Source organism: Notamacropus eugenii, chromosome 4, assembly GCF_028372415.1.
Source record: "Notamacropus eugenii isolate mMacEug1 chromosome 4, mMacEug1.pri_v2, whole genome shotgun sequence".
Lineage (NCBI taxonomy): Eukaryota > Metazoa > Chordata > Mammalia > Diprotodontia > Macropodidae > Notamacropus > Notamacropus eugenii.
In genome coordinates this window covers 130,639,958-130,659,063 of record NC_092875.1, presented here as the reverse complement: position 1 = coordinate 130,659,063, position 19,106 = coordinate 130,639,958, and the positions used below count along the sequence as shown (strand labels likewise).

Sequence of the window (19,106 nt, the reverse complement as noted above, 5' to 3'; positions counted from 1 at the left end):
CTTCCCGTTGTTAATTATAATCCTGTATAAAGCCTATTTGCATTTGTGTGCTTTTAGTAGAGCAGTGGCAGTCTTTTGCATTTTTTTTGTATCCCCAGAGCTTACCACAAAGGCAGGTACTTATTGTTGTTATTAAGTGGGTACTTAATACGTGTTTACTGATTGACTGTAATGCAGAGTTTGTTATTTATTTGTTTATTCATTTACTTCTATTTACGTATTTATTTTTGCAGGAACTCTTCCAATCTTGACAAGGCTAGAGGTATAGTGGTTGATCCCACTGCTGATCAGCATGGAAACTTTGATATACGTCAGCTCCAGATGTTGGCACTCCTCTTGCAGCCTTACCGCCCTCTCCTCCATGATGAGAAGTGTACTGTATTGATGCCAGACTTAACTACAGACCTCATATCAGCTTATACCTTACTGTAACTCAGAACTCTAAACTCATGTAATCATTAGCCCCAGCTTACCAAGTACCAAAGATTACAGGCATGTCAGGTTAAAATCATTTTTCTTTAAAAAGATCTATGCAACACAAATTAGCTTTGAGGAAAAGTGATTGCAGAACTCTTAAGTTAGGATAAGAAAAAAAATCCCAGGTATGAGCTGACCATGTGGGTCTAGTCTATTCAGCACAATTTTATAAGAAAGTGCAAAAATGCACTCTTTTTCCCGTACTTCCACTTTCTCCTTTTTCTCTCCTGATAACTTGGGTGGGGGAGTAGATGGTTCAGATTAATGCCATGTAATATAGACAGTAATGGGGACCTGCTCTGGCAGTTCCCAGAGAAAATCTTCTCCTTGAATATAGGAGCAATGAAGAGGTGGGGACAGAGAATGGGAAACTAATAACTCAATCAATAATATTTATTAAGCCCCTACTGTGTCAGAGGCATTTCATACAGAACTGGGCCTGGAGTCAGGAAGACTCTGGCCTCCACCCTGGGCAAGTCACTTATCTCCTTTGCCTTGATCCACTAGGAGAAGGAAATAGTAAGTCACTCCAGTGTCTTTGTTAAGAAAACTCCATGCATGGTACTGGCATGCTATGTTCCACAGGACCATAGTGAATAACTGAACAGCTAAACAAACGTACCGCACTGTGCTGAGCACTGGAGATACAAAAAGAGGCTCCCAGAACTTCAGCCCAGGAGGACTTGTGGTCAGATTTGTTCAGCTTGCTTTTTGAGCATTTCAAGAGATTTCTTCTGGCCACGCTGGAAAATATTCTGCATTATGCTCCACTGTACTGCAATATGCTCCTTGTTTCTTTTTCTTCCTTGTTTTTCTTTCCTTCAAGCTGAAAAAAATTATCTAACTCAAATGTTAGGGTAGATTCCTAGGGAATTTTCAAATACGTAAAATATTACTCTAAATCCTCCAAAATATTCTATTTGCATAACGTAGTCAGGTCAGTTAAATAGCATTCAAGTAACCCTTTGCACAGATTTCAGGGTGGCTAAAGAATTTTGACTTTTCTATAACTAAAGGGAATAAATGTTTCAGGAAAAGATTTGGGTTCTTACCCTTCACCTTTCATTTTAAGGCAATTTTCACTGAGGACACTCTAAAAGAACAATTCTTCAACAACTCCAACTCTCAGGGGACTACTGCCTGGGAGAGACCCACTCACATCTGTCAATCAGCTCCCTTCCAAAATTCCAAAATGATTTTATACAATACTTATAAACCTAACAGTGCCTAACTTCACCAATACTCTTTTCTCACCCTTCTTTCCCATATTCTATCTCTTATTCATCCCTAGCCCTAAAATAGGTGGAAAATAAAGATGAAAAAAAGTCACTTTGAACCACGATCACCTAGACATCAAAAATTTCACATGTTCACAGTGAAATAACTTGAAGTCAATGAAGAACCTGAGGTAGTTTTATACTTTTAAGATTTTAAAAAGATGAAATTATTTCTCCAAGACCATTAAAGGCATTCTGAATGATTCACAGCCTATCTTATTTTTATAATTGTAATGAAACAGCTGGGATCAGTGTCTATTCATGGAATCATAAGAAATTTGCACCCCACCTACTAAAATTAGTCTCTGCATCTAAAGTTCCCATTTGAACATCTGACTGGGAACAAAACAGGCACTGCTCAGTGCCAGAAAATAGAGGAAACAGACTAAAAGCATGTCACTTTCTCACCAGAATTTTTCAATCCCCATCTTGCTTTCACTTTTCTTCATCCCCATTCATAAGTATTACATTAAAAACTCTACTCTTTAAAACAAAGTCATTTAAAGGACGAGGCTTTCCTAGTAAGAGGTAAAGTCACTCAAGTTAAAGTCATTTTTGTAAAACCCTCAACTCATGTGTGACAATAACTGGGAGCAATTCCCAGGAGTTAAGAAGCTCTTTGCAGGTTGGGGGTAAGGAGAAAAGAGCTATAATCAAGAACATAGTAGAATTCAGAATTCAGAGTTCCTTACTACCCATCTAAGCTTGAATAAATCACTTGACTTCTCTGGGATTGAGTTTCCTCACCCATTAAATGAGGGAACTGGACTACATGGCTTCTATGATCTCTACCAGATCTAAAAATATAATTCTTTATGATCCCAAAGGTCAGACATATACTCCAAAGTATATGCTGTCATTTAGACATCAGTAGTGGTCATTTCACTAAATAAAACAACATAAGATTTTTACCCTAAACTTCTTGCTGGCACCTTTTGTGGTAGAGAGAGGTTGGGGGACCTAGGGTTTTATTAGTAGAGGAAATTCCAATGAGGAAACTCTATCAATGCAGACCTGCATCTGATCTTGGATTGAATGAATATCCTAGAGTCATAAAGTGAGATGAGGGACTTGAATTCAAGACTTCCTGACTCCTAAGACACTTTTATATTGACTCTGCCACCACTGCTTCTTCTTATTCTGTGATAAAAATGCATATTAACTGACTATATGATTATGTTGTTGAAATAACTATGCATGTACCTTAAGAAGCTATGCAACATACATCTGGGAGAAAAAATCAACAGCTTTTAGAAGTGAAAGAAACTTTATGTATTATCTAATTCAACTCCTTTTGTATTACAGATGAAGAAACATTAAGAGCCATTGAAGTATTAGATCAAAGTTATATAACTTATTAGTGACAAATCCATGGACAAATTCCTAAGATTGCACAGCTAACATTCTTTCTACTACCATAGAATATGTGAAGCAGATGTAGTGTCATCCAGAAAAATGTATAAAGAATTTTTTTGTGTGAATTTATGGATACCAGGTAGTTAATCTAGATTATCCAGATGAAAACAATGAGTGTTTGGTACTTAATAGACACTTACCTTTTTCATAAGTATTTTAACATTTACTTTTCCCCCTATAATAACTCTGTAAGGTTGGTAGTATGTAAGTGTTACTGTCCCTATTTTACAGTAAAAAAATTGAATGATATCCAAGCTAACATAAATTGTAATGATGGTGAGAGACAGAATTCTAATTCTAAAGACAGAACTGTTTCCTCTAGACCAGCCTGCCTTTCTAGACTTCGAAAGGAAGGTGGAAGATTAGAAATAATCTTCTAGATTCTACACATTGCTTTCAGAATTATCTAGCTTATCAGTGCTTCCTGCTGAACTTTTTTCTATTCTCTTTTATGCATTTAAAAATGTTACTATGACCTTCCTTTTATTTTTACATCATTACTAGCCCCATCTCCCCACACTCTCTTCCAGTTAACCAAGAGAAAGGGAAGAATTAAAAAAAAAAACCTGAAACTTTTGTAAAAAATAAACAGTCAAACAAAACAATTCTACACAGAAGCCATATCTTAAAAATGGATGTCTCTTTCTGCACTTTCAGAATATCATTTCTCTGTCAGGAAGGTATGTCTGTCTAATCATATACCTTTCAGAGACTTGGTTGATATCTGCTTTGATTAGAATTTATAAGTCTTTCATTTTTTTTAACGGTACTGCTCTACTTGCAAAAATTGTTCTTCTAGTTCTGCGCACTTTCCTCTTCATCAATGCATACTACTCTAAAACTATGTCTTTCAACATTTCTTGCAGAAGGATAATATATGTAGGTATACATATATATGTAATAATACATATGCCACATTTTCAGCCATTCTCCAATCATTTAAGAAACAATCCAGAGTACACTATTACTTTCTAGTTCTTTTCTCTCTCCCTCCAACCATCCATACTTTTATCTTTCTTTTGGGATCAGAAATGTAATCCATGACAAAATGCATTCAAGATTTCTAACTTAAGATGCCAGTTAAATATCACCTCCTAAAAGAAGACTTCTGCTTTGAGGACAAGGGCCTCTGCAGTGGGCACCAAACCACATGAAATCTCTCTCGTGACCAAGGATAACTGAGGAATGGGGGATAAGGAAAATAGACAGTGTGCAGAGTTATAAAGAAATGGATGGGGATTAGCGAAAAGTGACAGGAAATCTAGAGTAAGGAGCAGGTTGAAAGCAGGAAGGAAATGGTTGAAAATACAGAATGGATTGGGGAAAAGCATATGAGACTGAGAATTTGTGAGACTGATGTGGGAAGGCTCCTTTGGCAACTTGTTTGAAGCAGCTTTACAACACAAGTTAATGTGGCCTAAGGCCAGTTTAAGAGAATCATAGAACTCAGGAAAAAGGGAAATAGATGATGGAAGCCATTACATTTTGTTCCGATCATAATCTATGTTATTCCATCAACTACATTCAGTAATTGATGCCACAGTTTAGGAAGGATATGATAAGTTGGAAAGTGTCCAAAAGAGGGAGACTAGGAAGAGATTGGAAACAGTGGCATATGAATATCAGTTAAATAAATTGAGGACATTTAAATTAGAAAAGAAAGTAGAGAGAAAATGGTTGTATCTCAATGAATTTGAATAACTTGTGGAAAGGGGCTTGCACTTGTCCTGCTTATAGAATTTTCAGAGTGAAATTTCTCTTTAGGATTTAATTGGAAATGAACCTGTGATTTCACTGCTATAGGCAACTTTCAGGTGAAAAAAAAAAAAATAACCCATAGTCTCAGAGAGAGTACTGAGAAATTATGTAGTCTGAAACTAAGTCTTCTTGGCTTTGAAGCCATATGTCATCTAATATGTCCAGCTACCTCTCAAATAAAAGTAAAGACTCCATAATATCAACAGCAGCAGCAGCAAAAACAGAAATGAACTGTCTTCTCCTTGAAATATCTTCAATCAAATCTCAAATCATCTTCAAAGATGATTGCTTCTTCAATAAATTGTGAACAGGAAATTCTTCAGTTTCAGTTAAGATTACGTGAATAGTGAAGTCCTTTGAACTCTTTTCCCAGGAGTTGACCAGGCATGGGTAAATACCAAAAGATTGCTTCTGTTCAAATAATCCGTACTGGCAATAAACTCAAATGTAGGAACACAAACCACATCTTTGGAAGAAATTTATGCTTTATTTGAAAGGAAAGGATTAACATTTCCTTCAAATATTAGTATATATTTCATTTTTGTCAAGAACACCAAATCTACATATTTCTTCATAAAGCTCTTTTTTCCAGGCAAATAATTCTTGTATGAAACATTCCCAGGATATCATCTAACATTGTTCACTTATGAACTGGATTGTTGTAAGGGCTGGTTCTAATTCCTTTAGATTATAGTGATCCATAAATTGAGTATCATTTGCTATCTCTCACAAAATCCTTCTTGGAAATAATTTACTAAATCCATCAAGCAATCTCTTGCAAGGAAGTTGAATTTAAATATAAAGAACATATTAACCAACTCTCCTTTGGACCTATTTCATCTGGGTCTACACTACCATAATATAATACAATACATTATAAATTCAGTTTAATTTTGCTATCATGCTATGTAAAATAAAAATGGGTGGGGCTGTACCAAGATAATAGGGGGAAAAATGGGGATCCTTTCAATCAATGCCACAAAAATAATCAGAAAAAAATCCAGAGGAATATCTAAGTTTTTTTTTTTTATTGATTTGTTTTGTAAACTTACTTTTTATGAAAACCAATAAAAAATTGATCAAAGAGAATTTGTCACTTAGGCTCAAATACATTTATATACAATCAAATGGGAAAATCTTAGGTCAAATGACATGAACATTTATGATAAAACCCAGGTAAAAAGCAAAAAAAAAAGTGTCCAAAGTAATTCAGATCCTTGACATTTTCACCTTTCTCCTAGATAGGATAAAATGGACATGGTTCTAAAATTTTTCAATTAAAAAAATCACAAAATAGGAATTCTCAGTAATTCATAAACATTTACATACATAGTCTTTATATATAATTAGTATAAGAAAGAAATATTTACCTTAGAAGACACAGTCCTTAATTTAGGCTGAAGACAGGGGTGATAAGGGGAACCGCTGACTTGCTTGACCAGGGATTCTACCAAATAAATCAGGGGTTCCCCTGATTACCCCTGTCACATATATGTGTAATCATTACTTTTCTTATCATTATTTTTACATTTGTATCGAATACTAATTCACTTCAAGACAATATTTAGTTCCTATGACAAATTATATATGTGTGTGTGTATATGTACATATACTATTTATATGAAATTAATTAGTTTAAACCAAATTATAAACTTGTCTATTAGTAGCACAAGCCAATTTTTTGATTATCTATTTATGTGCAAGGTACATTTTAATATGTTTTGCACATATCAATCATGCTATAAAAATCACATTACCAAATCATCATAGATCTAGAGGAGGAAAGGATCTATGGTCATCTATTTCAACCTTCTTATTTTACAGATGAGGAAACTGAGGTACTCAGATAATCAATGCAACATGTTAATGATCAAGCAGGTAGTATCAGACAGGAATTTGAACCTAGTTTCTCTGATGCATATTTTTATTAACCTAAACTCAGAACACTTAACCCTCTTTCTTGAGGTTTCACACTAATTCATCCTTTCAGTATTTTTTCATTACTCTCATTTTTACAAAATAAACCAAAATATACCAAAGAGAGGCAATATAGGGTAGTAAATAAAGAGCTTGCTCCAAAGATTTCATGACCTATCTTTGAAACATAATGGCTGTGTAACCTGGGCAAGACACTTGGCCTCTTGGTGCCATAGCAACTCTCAAAGACTGCAATTTGCAGAGAAAATGCTGATCTATCTGAATTGGTAGAGGAAGTTCCTCACTGGGTGCTTCCTATACTGCTGAAATCACAGATCAGATCTAAAAAAAAAAAAATTACAAATTAATAGTTCTATTTGCATTGTCCTCTGCAAACTCAAATCTTAAAAATAAAAATTTTTATATTGTTGTTGTTCAAGCTAGTTTACCATACACTGCCCTCCACAAGCCACTCTGTCCAGTCTGAATCCTCCTACAGTAGAGTAGAAATAGCTATTTCATTGGGCAAGATAACACTGAACATTTGACTGCTATCTGTCATGAAGAGTGATGCAAAGCATTCAGTTTTTGATAGGTGTGCTCCAGTAGTCACTTAGATTCTACACACACAACCTCAGGAACGTGTTTTCCCTTGAAAAATATCTCACAGTTTCAAAAGTATGTAAAGTTTGCTCAGCCCCCTCCCCCTTACAGCTTTTGAACTTAACACTGAAAGATACAGACAAGTATTCAGATTTTTCTTTTTTAGAACACCAAGTCAAAATTTAGTTCTGTTTATTATTTTCATGCCAATTTTCTACGATTCAGCAGTGTTTAAAATGAGAATATGCCTCCTTCTGAATTGTGGAAACAGGTGCTTCTAACTAAACTAAAAAGATCTGGCAGCTCCTTGACCTAACATTGCTGTGTGCATTAGTAAGACATTGCCCGCTGAGCTTCCCTGAGTTAATTAGAAGACCTGCGCAGAAATGAATGGCCTTGACTAAAAATACTTCCTGAAGGATCCCTGACAGAGTCAGAGGAAATGGGGGGAAAATGGGGGGAAAATGCGATACTGCCACAGAGAAACTAGTTCGGGAATGAGATACTTTGGGGTAGGATAAATAGCAATATCCATAAAAATGCACAAAGGGGAGCCAAAAATATGATATTCTAATGATATTCTTTTCCATTAAAATTTCAGTTGATCCACCAAGCAATATGCTGTACTCTGCCACCAAAAAAATACAAAACACAGCATCGACCCTGTGGTTGCTGCTGCTGGCATACTTTGGTGACATTCTGCATCTGTGCTACTGAAACTTTGAACACATTTTGTGGATTCCTCATTTCCACCCTGTGAGAATCTTCAACAAAGGCTTCCTTTTGGGGGTCTGTTATCTCCTGACACATGTGGTCTGTGAAATGAGGAGAAAGATAGATCTCTATACAGGAAATAATTAACTGATTCTGCACTATAGGATACTACACTGATGAACTAAAAGCTACCTCAGGTTGCCCGTTCCCCAGAAATTTCTGCCAGGCCACCCATGCCAGTTAAAAAAAAGGTTTAAAAATTGGTTTAAAAATCATAATACTTTTTCTTTAGCCCTGATGAAATAATAGTTTAACTTGCTCTTGCCACCAACAGAAATAAAGATAGGGTTCAGTCATACTGATACAGAGTCAGTGTTGGTCCTATGATATTTTGCATGTACATATGGCAAACTTTCAGGGTCTAAAGTACCACTATGTGTATGACAGACACCTTATTATGGTAAGTTGTACTTCTTATCTTCTAAACTCCATGTTCAGCTAAAGGAAAAAAAAAACTTCAAATAGAGACTGTTCACTTGAAACGCCTTAGAAAAAAAAGTCCCTACTGACCAGTATCAGGGGTTGTAAAGCATTCAACAATGTTGCTTGGTTGAACAACATTGTGTGGCTGCCAATATGCTGCCCCAAAAGGAACATTTTTGCATCTCAATAGACCATCCAGTATCAACAAATCTTTAAACTATAAATTCAAGTCCTCTAAGGAAAAGAGAGAAGAGCATCCGCATTGTGCTGTCTTTGTATCACTTTTCCAAAATGAACAAATAATCATACTATTTTGTACTTATCTAACATCCTGGATCTGAAAATCTCAAATTGCTTTACAAACATTAATTAACTAAGCTTCACAACACTTCTGTGAGGAAGGTAGGTATTATTATCTTCTCTTAGAGATGGATCAACTGAGATTATAAGAGGCCCTTCTCCAAAGTCACAAAGCAGGGGGGTGAGGGGGGGTGCCTAACTTGGGAACATGACCAATAGAATCCTGCTTAACCATGCTGTGTGGATGGGCCTATGATGTGGACCCACAGAAAACTAAGATGCAATAAACATTTAAAAAATGAATGGCATGAATGGCACTCAAAGAGAAAACAAACTCCTAGAATCACCACACTTAAAAATTAAAATGATTTCCAAGATGAATCCTTTCTAGTTAATTAATTAAATTAATTAGTTAATTAATTAAAGAATTAATCTTTAAAGGCAGCCTCAAAGTTCTAAGTCTGTGCATATGTGACATTCTGTACATAACAATGGACTAAGAACATTTGCATAATGGATACCTCAGATCAGCCAAAATTTGACACCCCACCCTGGCCTCCTTTTCATCTCACAAATTACTCTTCTTTACTGCTGGAGAGGAAATAGGATGAACACAGGGTCAAAGAATGCATCAATTAAATTTAAACACATTTTTGTAGTACATTTAACACCTAAAAATGCATTAGGCATTATTGAAATATTTCATTAGCTTAATGGCATATTTCCCCCTTCAGACAACTAAATTCAGAAGTTGAGATGAGAATTATTACCAATTTCATGAAATTCAGTTGGTACTTTCAATTTTCTAACCCAATCAAAAGAACTAAACTCAGTAAATATTTCTTGCTGAAGTACTCTTCAAACAAGCAACCATGCAAGTATATGAATATACATATATATATATATATATATATACACACACACATTTGGATTTCTATATGTGTGTATGTGTATGCATGTATATGCATAGATACATCTATTTGTATGAATACATATTAAAAGAGAAGAAACTGTATGCATTTTTACATACCATAAAATAGGAAATATTAGAGTAATTTAGTTTAAAATGTGAAAGAAAATATTTAATTTAATACTTGAATATTCTCTTGGTTATTTTCCCCACATAAACCCTCAGATTTAGTCACAACTCTGAGTTACCTCTTAAGTCTAGTTCAATGTTATTCCATATTTGAATTATTTTTATTAACTGTTATTCTAGAAACAAAGTTTCAATACACTAATATTCTTATATTTGCATAGGAAGTTATGCCATACCAATGGAAAGTTTTAGTCTTTAAAATTCTTCCCACTCATAAAGGTAATGATTCTGTGACACTAGTCTGTGGCTAATAATCCAGTGAGAACAAGCTACTTTTCAGAAAGGTATAAAAGACCATCTAAATTTAAAAGAGAAATGAATGTTTACAGGCTGTCTGTGAAGCTTAACACATAATCTCCTATTTAGGAACTTATTTAGAGCATGAAAAAATATAATGCTAATAACAGTTAAAAAAAAATACAGATGTATTTGCTCCATGAGTCTTTTCGGGGGTTTGTGTGTAGGATGTTGAAGCAAATGGAAACTACGTCACGTGAAGCACAGGTGAGGGAACTAATGATATTTCTTTACAGAAAGTTACACAAGCTTCATAGGAATCTGAGTAGAGGGACCTTATGGGCCATCTGGTACAACCCACTCATTAGGCTGAGATCTGGAGAGAGAAAGTGTTAAAAGTGGAGCAAGTAGGAAAAAGGATGTAACTTCAGCTTCAGCTAATATTTATTAAGATACAGTGGAAGGGCTCCAGAGTCAGATGATCTGAGTTTGAGTCCCAACCCTTGAATGGTCTACCTCATGTCAGACCCTGGGAAGATTACATAACCTTCCAAGACCTTAGTTTCTTCAACTGTAAAATGACAGGTTGGTCTAGTTAGCCATGGTGGTACCTTCCAGCTCCTCCCAAGTATTTAGGAAGGAAACAAAGAAGAATTTATTAAGTACTTACTATGTGCCAGGCCTTGTGCTAATTTCTTTGGACTTACAAATACAAGCAAAAATAAAGGTCGATCTTAATAAATACTTCTTCCTATTCTCCCTTTCTTCCTTTCTCTTCCTCTCTCCATTCTTCCCTCTCACCCTTCCTATAGGGGTGGGGATGAGGACAGTATGTCATCCCTCTCAGGAGGTCTTCAAGCAAAGGCTGGGCTGGATGACCACTTGGGGATGTTGCAGATGGACTATTGATCAAGAACAGGCTAGACTAACTAGCTGGCTTCTGAGGTCCTTCCAATTCCCATTCTCACAACTTCACAGAACAAAATAGTTTTGTATATGGAAACTGACCTCAAAGAGGGGAAAAAATAAAATTACTTACTTCTGCGTGAAACCAGACATTTCTCCTAATATTGTTCAACTGGATAGTTAAAAATAATTTGAACTTCAAAAAAGTGGTATTTCCTCACTTTGGACAATCCAGCAAGTTTCCACTCATAATCAATAATATTATAATCAATATCAGATATTGAATATTACATTACTAAGCCACAGATCAGAAAATGAAAATATTCCAGGCATAGGGGAAAGACATGGGAAGTTTGAGAGCATAGTGTGTGTCTGTGGAATTGTATAGTTTGGCAGGTAGTGGGGAGATGATAACTTTTAGAACATAAAATATTAAAACTTATCAGGAAGAGATACTGTAGTCTGATTGCTAAACTTGAAGGACTGGGTTCAAATTTCAACTGGGACAGTCCAATGTAATTCTGGGCAAACTGCTTAATGTCTATATGGCCACAGGCAACTCCCTAGAAACAATCTCCTATATCACAGATGGCTGGCTTGACACATAGATGGAGGGAGTTCCCTCATTTTAGAGGAAATCACAGATCCTTCCTGTATTTACATAAAATTTGATAATTCCTTTTTTGTTGTTTTTATTTTATTTGTCTTTCTAAACAAGCCTTCTTATTCAATATATATGTGCATATAACCTCTCTCCCTTTCTTTCCGTTTCTTTTTGTCTCTGTGTCTTCTCCATCTAAGTCTCTGTCTGTCTCCGTCACCTAGGCTATCCCAGTAGATGTCTCCGTGATAAGCTTGCCTCTAGAATGTTCTTTCAACAAGCCACTCTTCACAAATCTTCCTGAGAAATAAGTCTGAACATGTCAATTCCAGGTTAAAACAAACAAACCAAAAAACTTCTGGGTGTCCCTACTTGCCTGTAGGACGAAATACTACTACTTAATTTACTTCTTATAACCCTTTATGATCTAATTCCAAAAACACTTTCTAACCATTGTTCACAGTTTTCTCTTTCCTGTACTATACATCCTAGTCAACATGACTACTAGCTGTTTTCAAATTCAAAATTGCATTGCCAACCTCCAAGTATTTCATAAGCTAGCCAATTACCCTAGAAGGCACTCCCTCCTATTCTTTGCCTTTTGCTATCCTTATATCTTTCTCCTCCTAGAAGCCTTCACAGGTTATGTTCTTTTCTCCCTCCTCAAATTATTTTAAATTTACTTATTTTAAACTTACTATTTTAGTGTTTACAATTTTAATACTATATTTACTATTTTAAATAGTTATTAAGTACTTGGCCCTAATCAAACATAAGCTACTGGGAGACAAGGGCTCAGTGTTCTTCCTTGTATCTCAATGCAAAGCATAATAGCACAGTGCCTTGCCATAGTAGGTGCTTGCAAATGCTTATTGGATTGGATTGAATTCATTAAGAAAAACAGCTAGTTTATAGCTCTCATTCAAAATGGAAAAGTGAACCTTATAAATTACATTTTCCTATTTCTATTTTATAACTTATCATTCAAAGAAGTTCTCAAATTATATCTTATTAAATATCACATGAAAGTATAATCTTTCCTTTTTGTTTAGCATCCCTAAACCAATAGATGTAATGACTTTAGAACCAAGTAACTGCTATAGCACTGGGGGATACAGACTTCTACTACCAAAAGCAATATGGAACAAGAGACTTTCACTTCTGTTTCCTAAGTCAGTCATATAAGCGTGAATTGTTTAAAGAAAGCATGTTTTTTTTTTTTTAAAGCTTGTTTTGAAAATTCAATTGATGAAATCAGTTTGGGTCCAGTAACCTATTCATATTGATTCAATCACAAATTAGAGTTCCAAAATTATTCTACCTTATGCAATAGAAATTAGAAAAGAAGACATTCCAAATTAGCTATAAAGTAAAAAATTAAAAAATCTTCCATGACAATTTACTTAAATTTGCAATTTAGTTTTCCCCCACCTTTCTAGAGAGATACACTATAGGCAGATATTATTATGAAAATACCTTTGCTACAAAGCTACTAATTCAAAAGCTCAAGCAGACAGAAACCAGAGTTAGAAAGATAAAACAAAATATACCTAGTAAGAAACTATTTTCGGGGTGGGGCAGGGCCTGAGGAGTGGAGGAATGAGAAAGAAATTGAATTTGTTAAATAAGGACTATTGTTCCACAACCTACAAGGGAATGGGGGAAGGGAAGTGGCACCAACATCTTGCTATTATACTGAGATGTCCATCAAATTTTGAATTATTGAATAATCTGATACAATTTTAAACTATTAACGTGTTAAAAGGATGCAGACAAAGTAATGCCACTGAAGTATCAAACATTGTAATCCAATGCAAGTGAGTAAAAGAAACTTCAGTTTCTGAATATAAAGTCTGAATGTCAATTTAACTTACAGAATACTAGGTACAATCTACAAAAATCTAGAATGCTCTGTTGCTTCCTTAGGACACGGAACTACACAAAACCCCTAAGACATGAAATCATAAGAAACTAACAAAGTTATTCTTTTAAAAAAAGTGGCATTGATAACTTATTTTATGCTAATGTGGTTCCCCAAGAAATAACCAGAGTTGAAAGGCTCACAATGAATTTTCTTTCCTTCCTTCTTTTCTTTTTTTGGGGGTGTGGGGGTGGGAATGAAAGGGATTGTTTTAAAAGTATTCATAAGGAGTATAATGAAAGATTCCTTATTTCACAATGAGCAGAGAACAGGTATCTCCTTTCTATCCCAGTCTAGTACTTGGTTTCGGGGTAGTCAGAATTGCTGACAACAAAATAATAAACCCTAAGGGGACATTACTAATCATTTAGGAGGCTACCTAGGAAGTCCAGACAATTTCCAAACAATTCCAAGGAAGCAGGAAGGGAAGAGTCATGCATGCATTGAGGAGAATCATTCTTCTCTCAGTGTAAACTCAAAGAGTTCGTTCTCCCCTCCCACCTATACCCCATCCCGCCACCCCAGATGTCTAGCTTGTACATTTTGTGGATCCCAAAACTGAGCTGGTTCATCTACACTTAATGGCTACCTTTTGACCTAAACTCTAAAAAACCTAGGCTCCAAGAACCCCTTCCATACTTAAGCAGAAGTTCTAAATCACTCTGTGAATATTCAACACTTCCTTAGAATTCAGGTAGAAAATACTATATATGATCATTTAGATTAAAAATAAACATCACTTTGTGAATTTTCAAAATCTTAAAAAAATTCTTGATCAGGCTGAATCCATGACAGCAACAAAAAGAAAAATAAAAGGAAGCTCAATTTACTTAAGAGTCATTTTTTACCCATGAAAAACATCGTTCTTGAGTCTTTCTCCCTGGATGATAAAAAGAACACAAAATGTACTATTTCTCCTAATATTGAGGGTTTGTCATACTCATCACATTTAGCTCTTTCTCCGAATCCCCCTCACTCCTTTTCCCTGGCAACCAAACAATAAGCACTACCATTAGTGTGTCATTATATTCTGTGTTTTACCAAACATCACAATTCTGTAATAACACCACAGCGAGGGTTTTGTGTTCTTAGTGTTTGAATTGTCTGATATCTTGCTTATTAAATATGAACTGTCACACCATCTTGAAATTGAAGGGGCATTGAGTTATTTCAATGTAACAGATGTGCATCCTTCTTGGGCTCTAAACCTTTCTCCTTCAAATGTATCCTCATCATTATGCATAATAGGTAGGAATGATTAACCAGATTCAATCAGAACTAATAGAAAAGACAAACAAATGATTGCTTAACGTCGCATCTACTCTGTGTCTTATTATACAAACACAGAGGAATGACTTTCTGCCAACTTAACTTTATAAATATGAATTTTCAAATTGATATGATAATGTGACCCCTATATCATAATATGATCCTAAAAGAAAAAAAAAGAGATGTGTGTTCGTAAGAGAGTGGAGTTTGTTTTTGTTAGCATTAAAAAAAAAGAAAAGAAAGAAAGAAAAAACTTCCTACCCGTAATAGGGACTGCGACTCATCCTTAGACTTGTTTTCACCTGATGCAGGATACTGCTGTGTAAGGGATCCAGACTTCTCTCCTCCTCCAGTGGGCACTCCTTGCAGGAATCCCTTAGTCTCAACAGGCAAGCCATAAATAGGTCGTGCCAGATGGGCAGCTTCTACGTTAGGGCTATCCCTTAAAGTCTTCGACTGCTCTTGAGTACCAGACACGGGAGTCAGGAGACCTAGGCTTGTCTGAGTATAAGATGGGCTGCCCCTTAAAATTTCTGCTCCTCTCCAGGTCACATTTCTAAGATCATCACTGGAACCATCAGTCCAACCTTTCTCCTTAAGCCCTTCCTTGTCTTCCAGTTTCTCCCTCTTCACTATGGCATCAGAGACTGACTCCCCCATTTTAGAATCTGGACTGATTAGACTATAGACCTTGAGGTCAATTTTGGGTTCCTCCTTGATAGCAGACACACCATGGCTATCCTCTTCTCCATTGGCCGTAGTGATATCCAATTCCTGGCAATGCACAGTGTTGAAGTGCTCTAGTAGTGACTGGGTATCAGCAGCTGTGAAGCGGCACTGACGGCATTTATAGCAGTTATGTGCTCTCCTAAAGATAAAGAAAAAAATACATTTAAAATCCACTCTTTCTAAGATTCTCTTTTTTCTAATCATTCTTAAAGTAACCTGTCTTGTCTCACACATAATGTAAAAAGTAGAATGAAACTGAGCATTCGTTCCTAACACCTGAACTTAAAGTACAATTAACTGCAATTTTTAATTCCATATTTTTAAAGTGTGAATTTTTAAAGGTGTTAATATTCATTTTTTATACCAAGTGTACACAAACACACAGAAACACTCAGCTTATAAACACTAAGACGATTAGCTGTTGGCTGTGCAACTCTGCTTATTTGCATACAGAATGACTACCACAGAATATATAGCAATCAGGGAATCTTGGAGATCATGAAGCCCTACTTCCTCATTTTACAGGTGAGGAGACTGAGATTGGGAGAAGTGAAGTGTCACATTTAAAGCTACACAATAACATGAAGAGCCAGAACCTAAATGTAGGTCCTTTATTTGAAATTAAGTGTTCTTTCTACTAGAGCAAGTCTCTACTTTGCTACCCACATCAAGACAGGGAGATAAGGAACTCAAAATGGAAAAATACACATTTTTAGACACAGTCAATGAGGATATGTTTTGTCTGATGATGCATATTTGTCACAAGCACATCACTTTTATTTTCTTTTTTAAAAAATGGTACCCCAATGGAGGAGGATGGGAGGGGGAGGGGGAATAACAGGATAACAGAAGAGAAAGTAAAGAGGGTCATGGAGATAATTTTAATGCAGAGAAAAGAACATTGGGAAGGCCCTCCCCCCAAAAAAATGAAGCACAGATAAAAGAGGACAGCTGTGAAAGACACAGGGTGCTATACACTTGGAAAGCAAGCTATACATGACAGAGACCTGAAGTTTCATGCATACTCCATTTTTCTATTCTATTCTATTCTATATATGGAAATGGCAATTTTGTTTGTTATTGAGCTGACAGAAATAAATTTTCAAAGAGTGCCTTCTCCTCTCCTCAAGTCACATAAGTCAGATGTCTTTCCCCACTATTTCCTCCTTCATCCCTTTCTCACGTGAAAGTGTAGCCCTTCCTGCCAAAAAACAAACCCCCTCTACATGCAAAACTGATCCCATATTTCATCCTGTTTCCTTCAGCATGCTGCCTCCTCTGTCACCTACACTTACTCATTTATCTTCAATCTCTCCCTGTCTACTACCTGCTTCTATACTATTTATATCTACATATCCTCCATTCTAAAAAAAACAAACAAAAACCCCTCACTTGATCTGTCCATATCCAGTAGTTACAATCCCTTATAATCCCCCTCCCTTGTCCTTTATTGACTATACTGCTTCAGAAAGCAGTCTACAATTCATAGGTCCACTATACTTCCAGTCATTCTCTTCTTGAGAGTCTGGATTCTGATATTCATCAATCAAATGAAACTGTTTGGCCAAAGTTACCAATGAATTCTTAACTCCCAGATTTAAGGACCTGTTCACAGTCCTCATCTTTCTTGACCTCCCTACCATCTTTGACACCACTGATCACCCTCTTTTCCTTGTTACTTTTCCTCCCAGGTTTTTACTTAACTGCTTTCTCTTCATTCTTCTCTTACCTGACTGCTCCTTCTCAGTTTCCTCTGCTGGATCTTCATTCAAGTCATACCCACTGACTGTAAATGCCCTTTCTCCCCAAGACTCTGTTTTGGGAATCTCTCTTCCTCTCCTCTCTTCACATCTCTTTTGCTTACTGATTTTCTCCATTCCCATAGATTCAATTATCTGCACTATTCAGATGGGGGTAGCTAGGTGGTGCAGTGGATAGAGCACCAGTGCAGGACTCTGGAGGACCTGAGTTCAAATCTCAACTCAGACACTTGACACTCACTATCTGTGTGACCTTGGCCAAGTCACTTAACCCCAACTGCCTCATCCTGGGTCATCTCCAGTCATCCTGATAAATACCTGGTCACTGGATTCAGATGGCCCTGGAGGAGAAGTGAGGCTGGTGACCTGCACAGCCCTCCCTCACTCAAAACAAAGTCAAATGCAAGTCATGAAATTATTTCTCTGATGGCATAGTCTTCTTCATCAATGAAGGACAAACACACACACACTATACAGATGATTATTAGATGCACTTATCTAGCCCTAGTCTTTTTCCTGAGTCTTTGTCTTACATCAAAAAGTAGATGTCTTATGGAAATCTTAGATTTAAAAATGTTAAAAAGTGAACTTCCTATTTCTTCCCCCTCAAGCCTTCTCCTCTTCCTAATCTCCCTATTACTGTTGAGGGTACCAACATCTCTCCAGTCACCCATGTTCACACACAGTCTTTTTCAATTCCTCACTTCTTCCACCTCCACATCCAATCAATTGGCAAATCCTGCTGATTCTACCTTCAAAGCATCTGCCTCCTCCCTTCTCTCTTCCTACATTATCATAAGATAGGCCCTCACCACCAATACCTACACTATCGCAATCACTTTCTTGTTGCTCTCCTTCCTTAGCCCATCTTCTATTTAGTTGTCAAACTGGTCATCCTAAAGTACAAATCTCAATATGTCAACTCCTCTACTTGCATACAATAAACCATACTGCCTCCCTTTTACCACCAGGATCAAACATAAAATCGTTTCTTTGGCTTTTAAAGTCCTTCATAATCTAGCCCCTCCTATCTTTCCAGTCATATCATACTCCCCTCTGGATACTATGAGATCCACTAACATCAGCTTCCTTACTGCTCCAGGCACAAGAGAGTAAATTTCCTTACTCCAGGCATTTTTCCTGGTTTTTTCCCATACCTTAGATCTCTCTTCCTCTTCATTTCAGCCTCTTGGCCTCTCTGGCTTTCTTCAAGTCTCAGTTAAAATCTCACCCACACAAAGCCTTTCCTGATCCTTCTCCAATTTATCACAATATATATGTATATGTATATGTATATATATATATATATATGTGTGTGTGCATACCCAAAAGACATATACTTTATATGAATGTTGTATGTGTGTGTGTACTTCTTTGTATGTCCTCACCTCAATAGACTTTAAGATCCTTGAGATCAAGAACATTTTTTGCCTTTGTATCTTCTGCACTTAGCACAATACCTGATATATAGTAGGTGATCAATATATGCTTACTGACTTGACCTGAATATATCATCTTTATTTTTATCCAACTGAACATACTAGGATGTTCTACTTGATTAAATAATTTTATTTTTTTACTTTCTATTTACTTAATTTTACTAAAATATTTTTTTCTACCACAGATTCCAGATTTTTGA

General features: G+C 36.1%; 1 protein-coding gene across 5 annotated transcripts in view; it reads right to left on the bottom strand.

The window, feature by feature from the left end:
* Positions 1 to 19,106, bottom strand: part of TRPS1 (transcriptional repressor GATA binding 1) — a 296,959-nt gene that overhangs the window by 182,373 nt on the left and 95,480 nt on the right. For all 5 annotated transcript variants that reach the window (XM_072603246.1, XM_072603244.1, XM_072603248.1 and 2 more), the window contains one exon: positions 15,240 to 15,846. In XM_072603246.1, the coding sequence (XP_072459347.1) occupies positions 15,240 to 15,846 (607 nt within the window). The remainder of the gene's footprint in view (positions 1 to 15,239; positions 15,847 to 19,106) is intronic.